This window comes from Paroedura picta, chromosome 15 (genome assembly GCF_049243985.1).
Source record: "Paroedura picta isolate Pp20150507F chromosome 15, Ppicta_v3.0, whole genome shotgun sequence".
Classification (NCBI taxonomy): Eukaryota; Metazoa; Chordata; class Lepidosauria; order Squamata; family Gekkonidae; genus Paroedura; species Paroedura picta.
In genome coordinates, this window is record NC_135383.1 from 19,104,262 (window position 1) to 19,126,680 (window position 22,419).

The 22,419-nt window shown below is 53.0% G+C and overlaps 1 protein-coding gene and 1 long non-coding RNA gene across 15 annotated transcripts; one reads left to right on the forward strand and one right to left on the reverse strand.

Annotated features, from left to right (window-relative positions):
- The first annotated feature begins 1,337 nt into the window (after positions 1–1,337).
- On the forward strand, positions 1,338–21,892 carry LOC143824804 (aldehyde dehydrogenase, dimeric NADP-preferring-like). 14 transcript variants are annotated; one of them, XM_077312520.1, is made up of 8 exons: positions 1,338–1,383; positions 5,230–5,377; positions 12,366–12,543; positions 13,249–13,293; positions 14,336–14,567; positions 15,268–15,353; positions 18,592–18,800; positions 21,759–21,892. In XM_077312520.1, the coding sequence occupies exons 3-8, from the start codon at positions 12,382–12,384 to the stop codon at positions 21,874–21,876; spliced, it is 852 nt and encodes a 283-aa protein (XP_077168635.1). In that variant the 5' UTR covers positions 1,338–1,383; positions 5,230–5,377; positions 12,366–12,381; the 3' UTR covers positions 21,877–21,892. The 14 variants fall into 14 exon arrangements, with proteins under 14 accessions (XP_077168635.1, XP_077168643.1, XP_077168644.1 ...); XM_077312521.1 differs by having other exon boundaries at positions 1,357–1,378; XM_077312518.1 differs by lacking the exon at positions 1,338–1,383 and adding an exon at positions 3,174–3,236.
- LOC143824805 (uncharacterized) lies at positions 15,648–19,972 on the reverse strand. The gene is made up of 3 exons (XR_013226882.1): positions 19,737–19,972; positions 16,848–17,113; positions 15,648–15,895 (listed from the first exon to the last, which is right to left on the reverse strand). It is a non-coding gene; the product is annotated as an uncharacterized LOC143824805 (long non-coding RNA).
- Positions 21,893–22,419: the final 527 nt, after the last annotated feature.

Sequence of the window (22,419 nt, forward strand, 5' to 3'; positions counted from 1 at the left end):
ACTCCCAGATGGGACCATCTCGTTGCAGAGAAACAAGCTCAGGGTTCCCATCGATTTGTCATTGTCATGAGTTAAAATTTCCATGAAAATAAAATGTTCCTTATGTTCATTGTTGTGGCGTGTCTGTATCTTATTTTGAAGGGATGTTTAAACATTACCATAGCGATCAGAGAGCTTGAGAGTAAACTACCTCCCCCTCCACCGGGCCTCAGTAAAATTGTCAAGCGTTGAGTGGTCCCCGGTGAGAAAAAGGTTGGGGACCACTGGGTCACAGGACAGCAGTAATCCTCATTCCCCATTGGCTGTTCTGACGATCCCCAGCTGAGATCTCAAGCTCCTGATTGGGTTCTTTACGAACCCAGCTTGGGCTTCGAGCTCTGGTCCGCTGGGAAACTGCATGAAAACATCTCCAGTGATCCAGGTGGCTCTTACCATCTTGGCTCTTACCATCCAGGTGGCTCTTACATCTTGAACCCTGCACTCTGGGGAGACAAACTGTCTCTGTTTTCCAATTCTTGGCTAAAGTGAAATGTTCTTCCATGATTTTTGTTCAATTGGCCAATATTTATTCTACTTCGTTCCTGGCCTTTCTCCCAGGCCTCTGTCCTCACAACAGCCTCGTGGAGTAGGGCGAGAGACCAGACGTAGCCCAAGGTCACCCAGGGAGATTTGAACTCGAGCCTCTTGTAGCCTAAGCCCCTTCTGTCTCCAAATGAAAACCCGGGTCAGGGAAACAACATGGAGGAGAGGCTGGAAGGCTGCAGAGAGGCGGGCTTTCTTGCCCCATGCTTCTGATCAAACAAGGTTTGTCAGGCGGCACCTTTAAGACTGCAAAGTTTATTTTTTAGTATAAGCTTTTGTGTGCAAAGAGACTTCATCAGTATCCAAAGAAGTGTGCCTCTGGCTTCACACTTTGCTTCAGGCCAACCTGGCTTCTCACCCAAACTCACAAGGCTTTGTTCGGGGAAATACCACTCTGAAGCCCTGTGTATTTAGCGAGGGATCAGTGTCCTTTGTGTGGGAGATCAGAGCCAGCAACCCGATCTGATGGTAATTGGAGCAGGACAGGCGAGGCCTCAGGCGGGGAGGTGCATGTGGTCCCCCTTGAGCAAGGAGAGGCCGAGATTTGAATGGGGTTTTGAAATCCCTCCTTCAACTTAACCTGGCCACAGCCAAGGCATCCAGTCCGGCCGGTCCCTGTCCCAAGCTGCTTGTAGAAACCGATAAGAAGGGACTGTTGCGAAAGGATCGGCCTGCCAAGCCCCTTGCGCCTCCCTCTGGTTTCATTTAAGTGCGCTGAACATATTTAGGCCAACCACTCTGGCTGGCAGCTGGAGAAGACAGCTCCTCGGCAGTCAAAGCAGGCGGTTGTCGGCAGGTCCGGTAGGCCCGTGGTCAGAAATTTGGGGAGGGGGCGAGAACATGAGCGGCACCATCACAGTGCCAGGCCCATGCAGCGCAGCACTTGTGGGACGTAGAGCCAGGAGCGATCGAAGGGTCCGTTGCACCAGAGGCAGTTTACGGATCTACAGGGGGCTAGGAAAGTGCAATTTATCTGCGGGGACTGCTTGGTTGCTTATGCCCCCTGCAGCGCTCTCAGCTCTGCTGGTACGAATTTACTCAAGGAGAGACAGAATCTGTCCAGTGGCTTAATTAAGCTCACAGCCTTGACTCTCCATTATACAAGAGTATTTGCCTCATTATATTAAAACATTAGCAAGGACGGACTCATTGCCACTGACGAAAGCCAGACTGAACGGAAAACAAATAAATCTAGAGACCATTTTGGCAGAGTCAGTCTAAATAAATGAGATAAGAGACTTTTAATCTACTTATACTTAATTAAGCCACTGGACAGATTCTGTCTCTCCTTTGTTACAATTTTGGAATCGTCCACTTTTTTCATGCAGCAGGAACGAATTTTACTGGCTATCCTGGGCTCCCAAGACGTCTGCCTGGCCTCGAACAGGGCTTTTTTGGTCCTGGCCCCAACCTGGGTGTAAACTGCACGGAGCTTTTATTCCAACCCCAGATCGATTCAGTCCCTGCCCTCTACACAGAATGCGATTTCCGTTTGGATTTGGGGCGATTTAAAATTTCCTTCTGCAGCAAGAAGGATTGATCCGGAGTGACCCTACCTTTATTTTGCGATATCTTAGAGTGCTTTTAATGCTGGGGGCAGAGGGACACCCACAGTGGAAGGAACTGAATGTTCTTAAACCGAGGAGGGAGTAAGGCTATGGCCCTGATCCATGGGGGAAGGCATTGTGCAGGGGCCTGTAGCACACGCAAGGTGTGCTACCTGGACAAACAGGCCCTGTGCATGGCTGCTTTTGTCATGCAAGGGTGGCAGGCCAAGGTGTGTGTGTGTGAGGAGAGGGTGAGCTCTGAGTCTGGCCATGGGTGGGTTGGCGCTGCTTCTAAGCCCAGCCCCTCCATGTGTGACTGCAAGCAACAGGAGGCCTGGTGAAGCACAAAAGAGAACCTTTGTTTGGTTTCGGGGCCCTCATCAACTGGGTGGATGTCCCCGCTGAACATTTAACCGTTAACCTTCTGCACACATCGGGATAATGCCCTTTCAGAGTCTTTTTTGTAGCTGGATTTTCCTCCACGAAGGACAATCTACTTCCATACTGAAAGTGCATGAGCCAACGTGCGCGGAACCTTGGTAGGAAAGTCGGGCCTGGGTGGGTGCGCTGTGCTCGCTGGAGCAAGGCCTCACAATGTGCCGTGGCAAAGAGGGAAAGACACTGCGCCTTCCAACAGCTGCGCACCCACAAGTGGGTCGCGGCAAGGGACGAAGCACTTGCACATGGAGTGGACAGGACCCTGCTCATGGCCTTGGTCCCAATCCGAAGGGCAAACCCTGTGATGCGCTAGAAAAGGGCAGCAGCCCAGCCTCCCCTGAAAGGCGAGCACAATTCGTGGCGGGGCTGGTGTTTTGCCCCGTCGCTGCCCACTGCTTGAGCCACCCCACGGCCCTGAGCCGAAGCCACTGGGCATTCGAGGGGGGTGGGGTAGACTGCCTCTGCGCAGGGAGGCTTTGCTCGGGAAACTGGAAGGCGAAGAAGCGCCGCCGACGCCAACCCGGAGCGCGGCGGCCGCCTGGCGCTTTAAGGGCCCGGGCGCGCATCCAAATTCCTGCCCAGGGCGGCAAAGGGGCGGGCGGGAGGGCGGTGGGAAGGGCGCGCTCGTCGCAGCCGCGGAAGCCAGAGGGCGGCAGGGCGCACCGGCAGGTAACCGCTCCCCTCCGTCCAGGGATCGCGGGCAGGGCAGGGCAGGGGGGTCCTTCCGTCCAGCCCCCCGCGGGTGCTCCGGGCTCCTCTCGGCGCAGCAGCCTCTTCCCCAGCCGGCCAAGGCCCCTTCCTTCCCGTCGCTCGCCCGGTAGGAGGGGGATCTGGCGGCGCCGCGCCTGGAGGCTTGGAGGGTGGGGCCTGCCAAGGGGAGGGTCTCCTGCCTGCGAGCCCCCCGCCCCGAGCAGCGCTTTCCTCCCGGGAGCCCAACGCTGCCGCCCGGAGATCATGCAGCGCTAATCCCGGGAGCTCTCCAGGCGCCGCCTGGAGGTCGGGAGCTCCTGGCGCTTTTGCCTTTCGTGCTTCGCGCCCCGAGGCCGCCACCCTTCCCGGCGGGGGGCTCTCTGCGGTTGCGAAGCAGCGCTGCATCGGATGGGGGGGCTGGGACGGGTTGGTGCGCTTTGGCTGGCATTGGGGGGTGGCGCTGCCAGGAAAGCCCCCGGCGGAGCCAGGCGGAGTCTGGTTCTCTTGAGGCTGTTCCCCCTGGGCTTCCCCGGCCCAGTTGCCAGGGCAGGAGCTGGAAACCGGACTGGCCGTGGGGAACTGGAAGCGTCGAGTGGGAGGCAAGTCAAGCCCCCAAGGAGCAGAGCCTGCTGGGGAGGGAGCCCTAAGGGGTGCGAGCTCAGCAAGAAGTGTGAGGCTGCAGCAGGCGAAGCCAAAGCTGCATCCAGCTTCTCTTCTCCAGCTCCCGTTGCAACACCTTCAGCGCAGGTTTCTGCCCTCTCTGCTTCTCTGAAATTGCCCTTACCGGCAACCAGAGCCGTTGTGGTGTTCTGGTGTTGTAGTTAAGAGCAGCGGGTTTGATTCCCCGCTCCTCCACGTGCAGCCAGCTGGGTGATCTGGGGTTGGTCACAGCCCTGATAGTGCTGTTTTCACAGAGCAGTCCTGTCAGGGCTCTCTCTGCCCCACCTACCTGCCAGGTTACCTGTTGTGGGGGAGAGGAGAGGAAAGGTGTTGATAAGCCACTTTGAGACTCCTTCAGGTAGTGCAAAGCAGGGTATAAAAGAACTACTCTTCTTATCTGAACCCGAGTATTCTATTCCTTCTTCACAGTCTTGGGCTGCTCGGACATTTTGCAGCCCCTCGCATCTCTGTCTCCTCTGCTGCTGCTTTTCCCATCTCTGCACGGTCGCTGTTTCCCATTGGGTTGGGATCCCCCTAAGCTCTCTCTTTCTATCTCTCTGTACACTGGGCTTGGGGGGCATCAGACTACATTACGGCTTCCAGCATCCCTTACTGGTGTGACACCCACAGACCGGCTCTCTTTCTTCTGCTTCCCTCCCTCCAGTCACCAGCTCAAATCCCCCTGGTCCTTCTTCGGCTCGTGTGCTTTTCAGGCTTGTCTCCATGGCGCAGTTCTGGGATTTCCGCTTCGGACCGTCTTCCGTCCCCACGGTCCCTCGCATCCCTGCAGCCCATGCCACTTCTCCCTTGACTGTTGTGTCTTGACATGATTTCTTCAACTTCCTGCCCTCTGACACGTATGAGGCAAGAGAGGGATTTCCTAAGAATTGGGCTTATATTCAAGTGCATTTCCACCTCCACACAAACATTTCGGGTGTTTTTTCCTGCCCCAGGAGGAGAAGGCGCTGTGAGCCCAAATATTTTCTCCAAGGCGGCTCTTTCCCCAAAAAATCTTTTCATATCTGCTGGCAGGGTTCCTCCGATTTCAGCCATTGTGCATCGCTGCTGGAGACGCAGTTGTAAAGGCCCAGCCAGGTGGGAAAGTTGGTAGTCTCCCTCGTGTTCCGAGGGACACAGCGCCATGCGGAAACTGTAGGCCAGGGGCAGTCAAACTGCGGCCCTCCAGATGTCCGTGGACTACAATGCCCATGAGCCAGTGTTTGCTGGCAGGGGCTTCTGGGAATTGTAGTCCATGGACATCTGGAGGGCCGCAGTTTGAGGCAGTCTCCTCTAAGTCTTCTCTTCTTTCCAGGGCTAGCAAAGCAGCACGAGAGTTTGGGCAAAAGAGCTGCGTGACAGGAAAATACTGGTGCTCTGCAACATTTCCCCCGGATTTGGCCCCGCGTGGAACACTTTTGTCCATTTTCTGCCGTGGTTAAAGAGCTGAGCTAGAACAGAAGGTTGGTGGTCCTGGCAAGGGGGTTATTGGACTGAGCACACTTTCCTGTACAATGGGTATAACTGGACGGAACAAATGTGTGTGTGTGTATGTGAGGGGGGGGGGTGTCTCTCCTCTGCCTTGTGAGCTGACTTTTTAAAAATCTCTCTTCCCCTCTACCTTAGTCAACCATGACAATGGACAACCAACAGGTCAAGCTTATCCCACCACTGTCTCCAGGCTAGGAAAGGTTTAACCTGGTGCTGTCGATGGGCTAGCCTGATCTCATCGGATCTGAGAAGCTAAACTGGTTCAGCCCTCTGCACACAATAGATAATGGACTTTCGATGCACGTTCGAAGTAGATTTTCCTGTTCTGCAAAGCACACTGAAAGTGCATTATGCTATGTGTGCAGAATGGGCCCTGGTTAACATTCACAGTACCTTTATTAGCCCTGGTTATTGCCTGAGTGGGAGACCAACAAGGAAGCCCAGGGTCACTTTGCAGTGGCAGGCAGAGGATTGGCCTAAATAGGCTGCAACTGAACAGCATTTTGCCCACATATTTAATCGTATTAACACCGGGTCAGAAAGGGGAGGGGACGTTGACAGCTCAGTACAAATAAAAAAGAAAAGAAAGCAATTTGCCTCCGATTTGGAGTTCTTGAAATCAATTTAATTTTGAGGGAAGGAAGTTTAAGTCAGGTGGCTCCTTTGAGCCCCACAAAGTTACCCCCGAGGGGTGAGCTTCTATGTGCACGTGCACTTTTTCTGACAATGAAATAGAAATCCCCAGGCTGCCTCTATGAGTTCAAGAAATCAGCAGGAAAGTAGAAAACGGCATCATGAAAATCTCCAGCCAATAGGCAGCGCGATGAAGATGTTGAGCCGATTCAAGACCCTCGCTGGAATAGCCAGCTGACTTGTTACCAGCAGAACAAGAACCTTATAAACTCAGCTCGGAACGAGCTGAGTTTATAAGGTTCTTGTTCTGCTGGTAACAAGTCAGCTGGCTATTCCAGCGAGGGTCTTGAACACCTTCCAGCAAGGCTAGAATAAAAAAATGATCAATAAACAGTAGAATGAAGATGTTTAGCAGATTCGAGAGCCCATCTAGAGTCAGACCAATGACCTTATCAACCTCTTCATTCGCCTGTCCACTAATTTGCCAATCATTTCCTCTTTCCTAACACAGAGATTTCCAAACTTGACTGGTCTTCAAACTTGACTGGTCTTCCTGCTGCTGCAGTCCAATGCGGCCACCCGCCTGCATTTATTATTGCCCCTGGGTGACTTTTTGTAAAGGGTAGATGCAAATGGGTGGCCGTGTTGGTCTGAAGCAGCACAATAAAATCAGACTCCAGTGGCCCCTTTTAACCAACAAAGATTTATTCAAGGCGTGAGCTTTCGAGTGCAAGCCCTCTTCGGCAGACTCGAAAGCTCCCGCCTTGAATAAATCTTTGTTGGTCTTAAAGCGGCCACTGGACTCTGATTTTTTTGGAAAGGGCTAATTAAGGTTTCCTCTCTTTTAAATCTGCTGCCTCGCAGCCCTGGACAAGCGCCCCATCCCTCCGACCTCCCTGGGTGTCAATCAAACGCCCCCAGCCACTTAAAAGTCGGGGAGCGGCTTACAGGGGACCGGAAGCACGGCCGGCCGACTTCCGGGAAGAGGCCGGCGCCGGACCGGAAGCGATGGGGCGCTGTCGGAAGTGAAAAGGGGGGGACGGACGAAGCTGGAGCTGCGCAGGCGCGCCCCCCCTAGCCCGGGGGGCGTGGGAGGAGTCTCTGCCCCTGGTGAGGGTCTTTCTGCGCGCCCCTGCGCGGCTCCTTACAGTGCAGTCAGTCATTCGTCAGGTTCAGGTTCAGCTCTTCCGGGCTAACGAGGTGCCTGTCATGCAGGGGCTACATGCGTGGAGATTGTTAGGGAAAGCTGTGCCTGGTGGATGTGTGCCTGTCAGTTAGGCAGCTCCTGGGCAAGGATGGGGCAGCCCCCCCCCTCCAGTGTGGTGGAAATTAAATGTGTAGAATGCAGTGAGGGGGGGTAGAGGAGAAGGGCAGGGTAATTGACACGATGCTGGGGCAAATGGGGGATGCTTTCTGTCCGAACTTCCTCCCATGCCATGCAGGCAGAAGTCTGGCTGGTTATGGGGATGGCTTCCCAGTGGTTTGACCTGTACAGGGAGAGATTGGCATCAAGGGGCCCAGCATTTCTGTATGAAAGCTTGTGCAGTTTGCTGAATTGATGTATTTTGTAAAGATTACTGAAGTAGAAGAAGAGATGGTCCTTCTATGCCGCTTTTCTCTACCCGAAGGAGTCTCAAAGCGGCTTACAGTCGCCTTCCCTTTCCTCTCCCCACAAGAGACACCCTGTGAGGGAGGTGAGGCTGAGAGAACCCTGATATTCCTGCTCGGTCAGAACAGCTTTCTCAGTGCCGTGGCGAGGCCAAGGTCACCCAGCTGGTTGCATGCGGGGGTGTGAGGAATCAAACCCGGCTTGCCAGATTAGAAGTCTGTGCTCCTAACCACTGCACCAAGCCATCCGGATCCTCAAGCTAAGTATTGTTATAGCCGGTTTGGCTGGACTGAGGGATGTAAAAGAGGGAATGTTGTTGGCAGCCAGAGAGCTCCACACAGGGGTGGGGAATTCTGCCTGCCAAGAATTTCCTCCTCCCGCGCACAGCCGTTAAAAGGATCCCATCCCTTTGGCATCTTGCTGCATGAATCAGAACAGCGGGGAGAACCACCACAGCAGAGACAGTGGACAATAATCGCCTCTTCTGCAGAGCTTGGAGGAGGTGACACCTTGGTGGGTGCTGAATGGGCAGTGGGGTAAGAGGACTGTTGTGGGGAGGGAGTTGGGACTGTCTCCATTCATGGTCACTTTGGAGGCATGAGAGAAAAAGAGACAATTCAGAAATGTAACTAGGGAATTGGCATGGAGAGATGGGATGTCTCCCTCCTAGAGTGTATTCAGATTGAGCGTGTGAAAACGCTAGATATTCGAGAAGAGATTACAGCACCCACGCCGGGATTTTAGAAACCTTTGGCTTCAGCATGCCAGCATCTTAACTACTTGCTTTCCGTTTTGCCGCAGCTCTGTGAAGGATCAAATGTCTTTTTGCAAGTTCCATGCTGGGAGTTGAATCCCAAGATCAGGACTGTGGCAGACAGTTAGAAAGAACTTCAGCCTCTTCCAAGGTCCACTTTCTGTGTGCTGAGAGCTAGCAGGGTGTCGTGGTTAATTGCAGCAGTTTCTAATCTAGAGAACTGGGCTGGAGTCACCACTCCTCTACATGCAGCAAGCTGGGTGGCCTTGGGCTAATCACAGATCTCTCCCAACCTCACCTGCCCCACAAGGTTCTGTTGTGGGGTGAGGGAGGGTTAGCGATTGTAAGCTGCTTTGAGACTTCTTTGGATAGTAAAAGTGGGGCACAAAAAACAGCTCCTCTGACTGAGAGACAGTGTGGTGTCATAGTTAAGAGTGGAGGCCTCTAATCTGGAGGACCAGCTTTGATTTCTCCCCTTCTCCACAAGCAACCAGCTGGGTGACCTTGGGCCAGTCACAGTTCTCTCAGAACTCTCTCAGCTCCACCTCCCTCACAGGGTGTCTGTTGTGGGTAGAGGAAGGGTAGGTGATTCGTGTAGTAAGAAGCCGGGCACAAAAAAGCTGGTGCTTCCCCTTTTCTTTCTAACATGAAGAGGGGCAGTAATATTTGCCCTGTTGGGGAATCCTAAATGTGTCCCATAAGTCCATGTGGAACTCCCAGTGGGGCAAGAGAGAACAATCCTGGGCTATTTTAAGTAAAGAAAGCAGGATTGGGTGACGGGAGATTGCAGCCCTTTCTCTGTGGGTCCCAGTCCACTTGTGATCTAACTGGGACCTGCACAAGCCTTGGCACGGAGCATGCAGTGCACATTCAGTTGCATTAGCATGGGGGAAAGCATGATGTCCCTTTCGGAGGGGGCCTCTAAAGAAGAACTTGGTTTTTATACCCTGATTTTCACCTGATGGAATCCCCAAGCGGCTTCCAATTGCCTTCCCTGCCTCTCCCCACAACAGACACTCTGCAAGGCAGGTGAGGCTGAGAGAGCTCTAAAAGGATTATTCTGTGAAAACAGCTCTACCAGGGCTGTGACTGGCCCAAGGTCACCCAGCTGGCTGCATGTGGAGGAGCAGGGAATCAAACCCAGCTCTCCAGATTAGAAGCCGCTGCTCTTAGCCACTACACCAGACTGGCTCTGAAGGAGGAAGAAATGAGGCAGAGGCAAGCCCAGAGCTCTCTGGTATGGAGCGAATTGCCTTTGCTCCTGGCAGAGAAAGAGCTGGCAGGTCGGAGGGCCCAGGGCGTCACCCAGCTTTCTCAATCCAGGCCCGGTTTCTCAGTTTCAGCTTTGTTCTGTCTTCAGTTGCCGGATACCATTTCCTTGGCTTGGTGTAGATACGAGGCGTGGTTTTCCTGGGCATCAGCAGTTTGATTCCGGTGCTGCACCTTTCCCTCTGGTGCTCTGTTGGCTGGAACGGGGAGCAAATTGAGGGTTTTCATCCCACCCAATACTCAAACCTTTCAGAGCAGAGAGTAAACAGGATTGGAAGCTGGCACCCAAAGAGCTGGCAAAACCAGATTGCGGCAGAGGTTGCGTTAGCTAGGTGGCTTAAGTTTGGCTTTGTGGCATGGCCAAACCAGTGTGGGTGAACTTAATCAGACAGATATTTACCTTGGTTGTAAATCTTTCCTTCCTCCTCATTGCTCCTGAAGCGCTGAGAAAACAGGGGCTGCAAACAATATGGCAGACGTGGTCTTGGGATGTGTGGCAGGTGACACGGAGTGTCAAGAGAGAGGCTCCGGTGACGTTTGCAAGGTGGAGTCCCTGGGGTGGAGGGAACAGGTGGGCAATCCCCATCTCCCCCCCCTGCCCCCAGCGGCACCATAGACATGGATTTCGTAAAACGCCTGCCCATGACTCTCCCAACGTTACTGTTAATTGTTATTATATTATAATTGTGGTTTTGTAATCTTTTGATGTTTTTTGAAAGTTGTTTTGATGTTATAGTCTGCATAATGTTTCATGTAAGTTACAAGGTTCTGTGTAAACCGCCCAGAGCTGTAAAGAAATGGGCGGTATCGAAATCTAAATAAATAAATAATAAGCTTTAATAATATCAGGAGGCTCGGCCCAAGTCTCATAGAAGAAGACGTCACAGTTGCCTGGATTCCTTGTGTGTAGAACCTACCGTCCCTGCAGGAGTACTCTGGGTTCCCCAGGGCCTGCAAGACGGAGCTTTTCCGCCAGGTCTTCCGTTGAGGCCAGGGGGCGGGAGATCAGGTGGGCCCCTCCAGGTTAGATTGTCATCCAATAGTGGATTGCCGGCCTCCATAGATCCCGCCCCCTGAGGCACCGAGAAGGAGCGTCGGAACCTGGAGGTGGAGGATAAGGGTTTCTTTCTTGGCCACCGGGATATTTTTAATGAGGGATGAATTATATTTGATGCGGGGTTTTAGTACTGCACGGCTCACTGCGAGATAGAGTCGCGGATAGTGGTGGGTAATAAATCTTATTATAGCCTTCAAGTAGAAACATCGCAGGTTAGGAACGGGCAGGTGTGTAGGAGTCCTCGGAGGAGAGGCTGTTCCCCGGAGATTGCTCAGGCAGCAAACTTGACAACAAGACTACCTTGTGAGGGGAGTAACCCTGCCTCTTAGAGACCAATAGCACCTTACAGACCGACAAAGGTGGATTCAAGGTGTGAGCTTTCGAGTGCCTTGAATCAGTCTTTGTCAGTCTGAAAGGTGCTACCGGACTCAGATATTTGTTGGGCTACTTCAGATCAACCCGGTGACCCCTTAAACCTGCCTAGTAGGTTGAGGGACTCCAATTGCCCTGAGACCTCAACCTCCCGTCCAGGGTTGGGGAAGTTACGTGGACCAATGGGGAGGTGTAAATTGTAATATAACACCAAAGGATTATTACTCAAGAGGTGTGTCAGCATTGCTAAAGCTGAAGGTCTGTGTACTGGGCAGATATTCCCGGATCGGCAAATATTTATTTTATGTTTGCTTCATCCGAGACTCTTTTCGGATTCTTTGGAGTTTTCATTTTAATGGGTTCTGCCGTGCCTCGCACCCAGAACCAGGCTTCCCCCCCCCCTTTCCAGGATTCCATCATTGCTCCAAAGTCAAACCAACTAGCCCTGCCTCTGCTCCTGCTGTCTTTGACCTGCCTCTCAGCTTGCTTCAGTGTTCTGTACGTTTAAGGGCAGCTTCTGTCGTAATCCGGCCCCTTTGGGAAGTGTGTTTTTCTTTCTGCCTTTTGTCGACTTGCTGGTCTTGTTCTTCTGTGCGCTGGGACCATCCCTTGAGTGTGTAGAGCAGGGATTTCCAACCAGGGTCTGTGGATCCTTGGGGGTCTGTGGGAGGTCCCGGGGGCCTCCAAGGCTGTTCTTCTCCTCCTCCCTTAATGGACTTGACTAGGGAACTGGCAGCCTCTGCTCAGAGGGTTCGCTGTGGGTGTAAAAATCAAAGGGGAGGAGGATTTGGTTGGGTACCTTCTCAGCTCCCGCCATTTTTTCAAGCCAACATTTGCTTGAGGTCAACTGACCCAAAGCAGCTACAGGTCCCCCCTCCCCCAGGCTGAGGGGTCGAACCTCCTGACATAGCGTCAAAGTTATTGCTGTCAAAATGTTGTTCTAGTTGGTTTGTTATTGTTAGATTGATATTGATATTCTAGGTAAATGTTCCAAAATACTTTATGTAAACCGTCCAGAGCAGTAGGGAAGGGCGATATAAAAATCTAAATAAATGAATAATAAACATGAGGCAGAGCTACCATAGTAATAGTAGTAAAGACGGGGGGGAGGAGCTAAAGGAGAGGAAAAGGTGTGAGTGGGTGATGTCACTTCCCTGATGTGTGGCGGGAAGGCGATTACGCGGCTGGACAAATTTTAGCATTGTTGCTCCTTGGGTCTTTTTTTCTTTCTCATGGTGATCTTGATTCGATGTGTTTCTTTCCCAGCAGCCTTTGGGAAACCATGGAGAAGATCAAGCAGACGGTGGAGCGGGCGAGGAGCGCCTTCAATAGCGGCAAAACGCGCCCCTTGGAGTTCCGAATCCAGCAGTTGAAGGCCATAGAGAGGATGATGAAAGAGAGAGAGAGGGACATCACCGATGCCCTCCATGCAGATCTCAGGAAGGTTGGTGGCCCCCTTCCTCCACCCACCCCCCATTTCTGGGCTGCCTCCTGCTGAATGGGACTCAGCACACCCTAAGGCAGAGTCCCCTGGCGTGGTAACCTGGAGCACCCTTTCAGGCACCCTCCGAGTGTTTTAGGTAGTGGTTGGGGCCAAGTTGGCCGCTTGTCTAGCCAGGCTTCCTGTTGTCTCTTGGTGGGTCGGATTTTTAAAAACTTTGCTGTGAGGGCAGCTGCCACCCAAGGCTCCGCCCTGCATCACTGAAGGGAAGCTGCGGCGATCGGCGCTCCTCAGCTGGCTCCGCCTCCTGGAGCGACCATTTTGCAGCAGCCGCGTCGGAATCTCCGAAGCACGCACAGGCTCCAGAAAGGTTGGGGACCCCAACCCTGAAGGCATCACCCACTCCCAGCAATGGCTTCTGGGAAGCCCCGCCCCCCTGCCAGCAATGACCATTGACGATTTGGGGGGTGGGGGAGGTTGGAAGGAGGGGGCTTCTGCCTCCTGGGAAGCAAGTCCGTTGCTCAGAGAAGACAGAACATGTCAAAGAGCACAGAGACGGGAGAGCATGTGAGTGCTGCTAAGCGTTGCGTCGCTGGCCGGCCTCTTATTTGTCTGTCTGTTTGTTTGTTTCTCTGTGTGTTTGTTTGCTTGCTGGCTAGTTTTATATACCGCCCCTTCATGAATTCATCCCACGTTATGAAACCACAGTTAAAATACTGGTCCAAACAGTTCAGCATTCCGTCCTACCTGCTGGTAGTTCCATCGGCCCATTTCTTAATCTGCTTCACTGTCAATCTGGGCGTTACTGTTCTAGTTTGGAGACAATGGCAGATGCGTGGAGGGAACGCCGTGCATTTTATTGGCAGCTAGCTTGTTCCAGCCTCAACCAAATGCCTGGCGGAAGAGCGCCGTTTCACAGGCCCTGTCAAACTTAGATAGTCCTGTCAAGACATTCCACCAGGCTGGGGCTACAGCCGAAAAGGCTCTGTCCCTGGTTGAGGCCAGACACGCTTCCCTCCGCCTGGGGACCACCAACACTTATTTACTTATTTAGATTTACTGTATTTGCTGGCGTATAAGACGACTGGGCGTATAAGACGACCCCCCAACATTTCCACTCAAAATATAGAGTTTGTTACATTACATTACAGTACTATGGGCCACTATGGGCAGCTCTGTCTATCCCAACTGAAGTGCGCCCGGCGTATAGGACGACCCCCCCACTTGGAGGGGGGAAAAGTAGTCTTATACACCAGCAAATACTGTAGATTTGAATTTGTATGACCTCCTCTACTGGGAGGCTAGCTCGGGGTGGTCTCCGAGGTTGTGTAAAACATAAATGTATATAATGCATAACAATTACCCAATTAAAACAGTTAAAATGGTTTTAAAAGCCTTTCATTTCCTCTGTACCCGCATCTATGAGCTTTGTTGTCAGTGCTTCATCCATTCTGGGGGGGGTGGGGGGGCAGCTCGATGTTCCCCTTTCGTTCCTTGGCCCCAAACAGATGCCTGGCGGAAGAGCTCTCCCTCGTGAGCCCTTCGGAACTGAGCAAGCCCCTAAAGGGCTTGTAGCTCTTCTGGGAGCTCGTTCCACCAGGTGGGGGCCAGGACCAAAAAGGTCATGTTGGTATTGGATGATCTTAATGTCCTTCTTGTCGCCGGGAGGTTGGTCAGGTTGGTCAGGTTCCCACTGAGCTGCTTTCCTCGCCAGTCAGGCCCGCCCCCTCCACAGACATGCCCGCACACCCCTTTTCCCGGCCCCCAATGCTTTGCCCTCTTGGCTCTTCCCCAGAACTCCTACAACTCCTACACCTACGAGATTATGGTGGTGCAGCTGGAGATCGAGGAGGCAATCTGCAAGCTCCCGCAGTGGGCCGCTCCACAGCACGTGGAGAAGAACTTAATGTTGCTGACGGACGAGGCCTACATCCACCACGAGCCCCTGGGCGTGGTCCTGACCATCGCGGCCTGGAACTACCCCTTTGCCCTCATCATGCACCCTGTGGTGGGGGCCATCGCGGCAGGTAATCCTGCCCCTTCTCTGGAGCTCTGGAGTACTGTGCAAGCACATGGGGGTGTGTGTTTGTGCACGTGCAAAAATCTCTTAATATAATCATTAAGGAAAGCTGGGGGGGGGGGACGACTTCTCAGCCTTCACGTATGCAAAGTTATCTGAGCAGTCAGGGCAAAACCTCACCCCCCTGGGAAAGCCTTTCTGGCTTCTGAGATCTGAGCAGGCCTGCGTGCTCTCAGACCCCTCTATGCCTCCATGAGGACTGGGAACACGATCCTCAGCTAAGACGCTCCAGAGTTTGAACTCCGCACCCGACACCGTGCAGGGCCCCTCTTGGGGAACAGGGAGAGACCCCCTTCAAGGTGTCGAGCATTTCGGAAAGCTTCTGTAGCTTCATGCGGATCTGCAGCTGCTACGATTTTGTTCCCACGTGCAATTTAGAGGAACTTCTCTTTAGCCCAAGGGCTGGGCACGCCCCCCTCCAATTCCATCCCCCCCACACTTATTTCAGACTGCCTGTGATAGAGCCAGTTACAACAGACCAGGGTTCACATCCTGTAAAAGCCATCAAGCTTGTGGAGTGTTTCTCTTTCTCTCCTCCTGACTGGCCCCTCCCAGGCATAGGGTGGGGGGTGCCCTAAACACCTTGGTGTGGAAGAGCAGGATGGACAGGGGAAGGGAACGTTGAAAGACCTGCTTGTCTCTTTCAGGCAATGCTGTCGTGCTGAAGCCCTCCGAGGTCAGCGAACACACCGCCAAGCTCCTCGAGGAGTTGATCCCCCAGTATCTTGACAAGGTGGGTATGCGGGGGGGGGGTGGAATGTTGCAAAGATATCTCCTCCCCCACCCAGCGTCTCCAGCTGAGAGCCAGTGTGGTGTGCCGGGTTTGATTCCCCTTTCCTCTGTGTGCAGCCAACTGCGTGACCTTGGCCCAGTTCTCTTAGGACTGTTTTCACAGTGAAGTTCTCTCAGAGCTCTCTCGGCTCCACCGACCTTCCAAAAGGTGCCTGTTGTGGGGAGAGGAAAAGGAAAGCTGTTTGTAAGCGGCTCGGGGACTCCTTCGGGTGGTGAAAAGTGGGGCATAAAAGAAACCACTCTCTTCTTTTACTTTCTCAGTCCACATTTCATACCGAAAAGCACAATGAATGTAGAAGATGCAGATCTGGGTGGGTGGGTCTCCTAATTTGCATGTTTTACACCACCTGTTTTATGCTGCTTTGCATCGAGGGTGGGATAGGGCGTTCTGGGGGGAGGGGGTGTCGGAGCGTCACCCTGAGCAGCTGGAAAACTTAGCCCTGAACTTCTCTGGCTCCTCTTCAAAATCATCAGGACTTTGCCCTATTAAGAGAACAAATAATAAAAAAGGACAGATTGCAACTTGGATCCCGGCACTCTTGTAATGTCAAGGCCTTGCCTGTGAAGGTGCTTCCCCCCCTCCCCCCTTACGGAAACCAGCCTTTTTGGGCTTAGAGTCCAAAGGATCGGGATTTGTCGGGGATCAGACCTGCAGTCCCTCTTGCCCAGCTTCCTGTCTCACACAGTGGCCAGCCAGTCCCTCTGGACTGCCGACAACGAGGCATAAAGGCCAAGGCCTTCCCCTGCTCCCACCTGGCCTGCAGATGTTTGTTACCTCTGAATATGGAGGTTCCCTGTAGCCACCCCAGCTAGTTGCTGCTGCTTGACCTCTTCTCCAGGAGTCCATCTAGTCTCCTTTTAAAGCCTCCCGTGCCTGCAGCCATCACGCCATCCTCTGGCAGCAAACCCCGCCTTTCCATCACTCCCCATGACTGTGAAGAGCCCTGGGGACGCACCACAGGGTCAGCGGAGCATCCCGTTTCCCCTGGCAACTGACCAGTTGTCCCAAAAGAAACACAAAGCTGCCTCCCCCTGCCCATTGCAGCCTCCGGCAACTGGTGTTCAGGGAGGTTCCATTCAGCCATCGTCACTAACGGCCCTCGGTCCCAATCAATCCAGCACCAGCGTGTTTGTGGCCTGTGAGCCACCTAAGCCGGCCTTTTTCAACCTTTTGACCATGAAAGTACACCCAAGGTATTTTTCAGGTTTCGAGGTGCCATGGAAGTGACGCCAGCTGACCACGCCCCCTGCCACGCCCCCACAGGTCAATAAAAATCGAACATATGCAAAAAAGCATAAAAAACAGCCTCCTATCTTACCTTACCCCACCGTGCTTGGCCTGCAGTGCCCTATAGGCAAAGAAAAATGAAATAAAAATCCTCCCCCCACTCAAAGCAGCCCCGATGCCCTGCAGAAGACCCACCGGCCAACTTACCCCAGTCATGACGGAAGAAGCAGCACTGCTGTAGCTGTGGCTGTCGGTGCAGTGGTGCAATGCAGTGCAATTGCAGTGTCACTGCAGTCATGGCTGTGGTTCCGTTCAGACGTCATCTTGGAATCCCCCATCTGAGGGGCTCTCGAGGTATGCTGCTGTAACCCAATACCCTCGTCTGATGTATTGTGAAGAAGTATTTTCTTTTCCCCATTTTGGAGTCTGCTGCCCACTGGCTGTCTTGAAAGTCCTCCCCTAAGTGTTTTGGGCTAGAAGAAGAGTTGGTTGTTTGTAGACCGCATTTCACCACCAGAAGGAGTCTTAAAGGGGCTGACAATCTCCTACCCTCCCTCTCCCCACAGTAGACACTCTGTGAAGTTGGTGAGGTGGGGAGAACTGTAAGAGAACTGCTCTATGACAGCAGCTCTGTTAGGACCGTAACTAGCCCAAGGTCACCCAGTTGGCTGCCTGTGGAGCAGGGACTCAAAGCTTAAAAACCACCGCTCTTAACCGCTACACAAAGGTGACAAGGGGAAGATTTCTCTTTCCAATTTGTGCCCACCAGTTTTGAAGTCTATCTGACCTCCCCGCCCTCCCCACCAGTTTAGGCCTTATTTTCTCCTGGACTGAGAAGCTCTTGAGCATTCAGCCTTTCCAGGTGGAGGAGGGGCCTCCAGCCCTGGCGTGGCCTGGGCTGCCCTTTTGCAATCCTCCTGCAGCCATGCAATTTCCTTCTCAAGACAAGGTGAACGGAACGGAGCAGAGCACACCTTGAGCTCCTTGGCGATTCCCCCGTTCCAGTCACCTGGCTCCTTGGTTGGCTCAAGCAGCTTAGACATGACCAGAGAGGAGCCAGCCTGGATCTAGCAAAGGCACCCACGGGCTGCTTGGCAAAGCCCACTCTGTAGCCGGGCCTCAGAAGCAAAAGCATCCAAACTGCTCCGGTGGCTCGGCTTCTGCCTGTTGAGCGGCTTTTGGCAAGCAGACGGTGGACACCCTTGCTAGATCTAAGCTCTGGGGTGCTGGGGCGGGCGATTGCGTGAGCGCGCTTCGGCGGAGATGACACAACTGCAGCCTGAGCCCAGAAAGACACGCTATTGATCATGCTTCCACAACTAGACCCTCGCTGGCATTCTCTCTCCACCGAGGACATTAACCCTCTCTCATCCATTTACCCAGAGACTGAGGTCTTGCCCATGGCCCGCCCCGAAAGATCGCCGCTGCTGGTGGATTAGTTGAACGGCGGCAGCCCTTCCTGCTTTTCCAGCAGCTTAGAATTCACAGGCAGACTGCTCCAGGATAGGGAGGCTCGCTGAAGCTGAAACAGATTTGTAACGTCATCGTGATGTGGCTCTGCTGGATATTCCTTTCTCTGCTTTTGTGGCTTCTTAGCCCAGCCCAGCCGGCATCTCTGGGCCTTTGGCACCGATGGCTGATTGCAAACGTCTTGGGTCCAGCTTTTCCTTGCCCAAAGGAGTCTCCAAGCGCCTTCCCTTCCCCTCCCCACAACAGAGGCCCTGCGAAGTTGGTGAGGCTGAGAGAGCTCTGAGAGAACTGCTCAGTCAGGGCAGCACTATCGGGTGTGCCGAGCCCACGGTCGGCCAGCTGGCTGCATGTGGAGGAGGAGCGGCCCACCAGATCCGAAGCTGGCTCTCAGAGTTGGCTCCTGTGTTTCTTGGGGCCCTTTGCCATCCCAAGAGTGTGAGCTGCCCATCGACCCTTGTTCTCTTTCTCCCCTCCCCCAAAGGACTTGTACCCCGTTATCACCGGAGGGGTCCCTGAGACTACCGAGGTGCTGAAGCAGAAGTTTGACCACATCATCTATACGGGCAGCAGCCCCGTGGGCAAGATCGTCATGGAGGCAGCTGCCAAGCACCTGACGCCCGTCACCCTCGAGCTGGGCGGGAAGAGCCCCTGCTACATCGACAAGGACTGCGACATCGAAATGGCTTGCAGGTGAGGAGAGCCTGTCTGGCTCGATTGGACTGATAGAGGCCCCCTTCCCGTTCCCTGCCACGGTCAGCCGCGGGCTTGAGAAAACCCACCTGCAGCGCCACGAGGCGAAGACCTATCCAAGCTGTCGTCCTCCTCGGGAACTGGTGCACGGAGGTAGATTGCCTCTGAACATGGAGGTTCCATTTAACCCTCGTCACCCACAGTGATCAGGGGGGCTCTCCCCCTTATCTGTGTCATGTTCTTTTAAAGCCGTCTATGCCCATGGCCACCGCTGCATCTGCGGCCATGAGTTCTCGTGTTTTGTGCAAAGAAGGAAGGCCTTTTGAATCCGTTGCCCATCAGCTTCAATGGTAACACACACACACACACACCTAGTGTTCTAGGAGAAGGTGGGGAAACTTGCTGGTCCCTTTTTCCAACAGAAAAACAAGGCACCTATCCAAGGCTATCGATATTCCTATCAGTATTCAATATCTTCTTCAGTGGTTGACTCAACAAACATTCCCCGATACCTTTGAGCCGATGGCCTATTGATATTATTAAAACTCTAATATATAAGGAAATACTGTAGGATTTTTCCACACTAATCTTCCACTATTGTTCCAACAATCTTATATTGGAGGATTGAACCCCTGAAGAAGATCCTGAAATCGGGAATTGTCTAGAAACCATTACGGTTGATTCTTCGTGTATATAAAAAATTGTGTTAAAATTGAATCTATATATATTGTTAGAACAAGAATATTGCCTTGGGTAGGTTTGTTGTTTTTCTGCTGGTATTCTATTAGGGTCCTTTTCTCCAGCCAGCGTAATCTTCTCAATGTCAGTTATCTGTTTTTCAAAATGGAAAAGGCTCAGACTACATAAAATGCAGACGCAGCAGGGCAGCCACATTAGTCTACGACACACTAACATAAAACAAACGTTCGGTGGTACCTTAAAGGCGGACAAGGCTGGCCACGATTAACGATGTCCATTGATAGACTCACCCTCCACACCCGGCCCTTTAAAAGCCATCTAAGACGAGTTGCAGAGGGGTTCCCATTTTCATCTGGGTGCAGCCAAAGTGGAGGAGGGGTCTCGCTGTAGCCCCAGAAGGAAAGCTCCTTCCAAGAGTTAGCATTAGCAGTAGGGGTGTGCCACACACCCCCTCCCCCAGCAGTATTTTTCAGGTTGGGGCAGAGTGAACCAACCCCCCACCCCATCCCACCCCAGTAGTCCAGAATCTCAGTGCTGGTTCAGTATTGGAATGCAGCGAGTATTCTGGAATGCCAAATTTCTTCAGCCCCGTGAGCCCAAGGCATTTAAAGGAATCTCGGCCCCTTTAAATGCCCTCTCTATTCGAAGCCGCGAGGTTGCGGCGTGGAGTGAACTTGGGAGTCCTTCTCTGGCCACCCAGCTGTCCCGAAAAAATCCCAGGATGCAGTCCTGAGGGTGAGCAAAGGAAAGGGATCAAGCCTTCCTGCCGCAGGAGGAACGAGCCGGAGTCCGGAAGCACCTGAAAGACTAACCCAATCTGTGGAGTCCCTGCTCCCTTCTCCCGTGATCTGAAGAGGGGTGAGCAAAGGGTGTTGGTTCCTCAGCCCCTCTGCAAGTGGCGCCCCAGACCGCCCAGTGGAAGGTAGCATCTCCCACAAGTGGAGAGGGGTTGGCTTTGTTAGTGGGCCATCCTACCTCTGCACAGGCCAACCAGGTCTCCAGTGACCAATCAGAAGCCTTCCTGAGCAAAAGCCCCACTGGCCCTGCACTTTCTAAAAACTCTTTGAAGTTGCCCGGAGAGGTGCTGGGGGGGGTGTACAGTGCTCATGGGCACCATATTGGACACCACTGTTCCAGGGCATGTATGCGCTGCTGTTGATCCTTGGTGAGCTTCACAATAGGGCCTGTGCAGCATGGGTGTCGGCCTTCTGCGGTTGCCTGGGGCACGATCCACGCACTTCCCTTTTAGGTTTCTGAGCTGCTCTTATAATCTGTGGTTTATCTGGAGCGAGAGGACACCCGCCCAAGATCAAAGTTGACAACCAGCAGGCCGAAAACACCTCCCCTGATTGCAAGCATTCGTCTCTGCCAAGGCTGCCAGGAGGGCAGGATCCAGGCCTCTCGCAGCTGTGCTAAAGGGCACCTGGGTTCTTTGGCTCACATGTCAAGGGCCGACTCCTGCAAAGTCTTTGAGACGAGATCCTGCTCTTGCACAAAAGGGTTTGCAGTAGATGGGCTCCACTAGCCACACTGCATGGCAAGGGAACTTAGAATCCTAGAATCAGAGAGTTGGAAGGGACCTCCAGGGTCATCTAGTCCAACCCCCTGCCGATTGCAGGAAAATTCACAACTGCCTGCCCACCCACCCACCCACCCACAGTGGCCCCAATTCTATGCCCAGATGATGCCCTCCCCACAACCAGAATCCCTGGCCAGTCTGGCCTGCAAGAAATTTTCCACCCGTTCTCAAAGCGACAATCGGCAGTTCCCTGGGCCTGTGAGAAAGGGCAACAAGAGTCAAGCAGCGACACAGTCCCTTCTGCCCACCCACTCACCGTCTGCCTAGGCTTGATCAGGAAGTTCTTGTGGTGGAGTCAGGGAGCACCGGCTGACTCCCGGGGGTTCTGTTGACCAAAGGGTGAAGAAGAGCCGATTTTCACTACCCGAAGGAGCCTCGAGGCGGCTTCCTATCACCTACCCTGAGAGAGCTCTGAGAGAACAGGGACTGGCCCAAGGGCACCCAGTTAGAGGCCGCTGCTCAGAAGCATGACGCCACACTGGCTCTCAATGCACTTGAGAAGTCCCAACTGGGACCAAAAGCATCGGCTCTCCTCCATTTCATCTTCACAACATCCCTGTGAAGTAGGTCACTTCCGAAGCCGGGGAAAGACTTTGCCTTGAGGGCCGCAGGTGGACCCAACCCTTCCTGTCTCTTTAACTGAATTTGAATTCTTTCTGTTTGGGATAATGATATACTAGGAGGAGCATCGCCACCTTTGGAGAAAATCTAGCAAGCTTTAGGAGACATAAACCTGTAATTTACTATGAGTGGTTTCCAGATGAGGCACATCAGAGTATCTTGATGGAAGAAAAGTAAACCACAAGGTGAAGACTGTTCTGATAATAAGGTAAGAATTAAAACTACAAAGGGCCTAATCAGCAAATGCTTCTTCTGTGATCCGATAACGTTCAAAAGAAATAAGTAGGAGAGTGAGGTTACTCACTCGTTGAAGAGGAGTTGATTTGGATCCAGAGGGTAAATTTTCTCTTAGAGAAGCAATGCAGTGTTACTCTGCATAAAGCATCTTACGTACATGTCAACATTCCATTTGTTTTGACTGGGGTAGTCAAACTGCGGCCCTCCAGATGTCCATGGACTACAATTCCCATGAGCCCCTGCCAGCAGGGGCTCATGGGAATTGTAGTCCATGGACATCTGGAGGGCCGCAGTTTGACTACCCCTGGTTTGGACTGTTAAAAGAAGCAATGCTGACCAGGATTTAGGGAACGAGAGACTGCTTTGGTTCGGCACAATGAATCCCAAAGCCGGTTGTGTGAATGAACAGGTAGCGGCGATTGAGGAAGTTTGTTTTGACTTGGGAAAAAATCTTCCAGTTGCAAAGTTCTGGGAAGGCTTGTT

What these genes read in the sequence shown, in the direction of transcription:
- LOC143824804 (XM_077312520.1), top strand. Translation starts at nt 12,382, where the DNA reads ATGGAGAAGATCAAGCAGACGGTGGAGCGGGCGAGGAGCGCCTTCAAT. An exon ending in GGTGGGGGCCATCGCGGCAG is followed by an intron (nt 14,568 to 15,267) that starts GTAATCCTGCCC and finishes TGTCTCTTTCAG; the next exon opens with GCAATGCTGTCGTGCTGAAG. An exon ending in GACATCGAAATGGCTTGCAG is followed by an intron (nt 18,801 to 21,758) that starts GTGAGGAGAGCC and finishes ATGATATACTAG; the next exon opens with GAGGAGCATCGCCACCTTTG.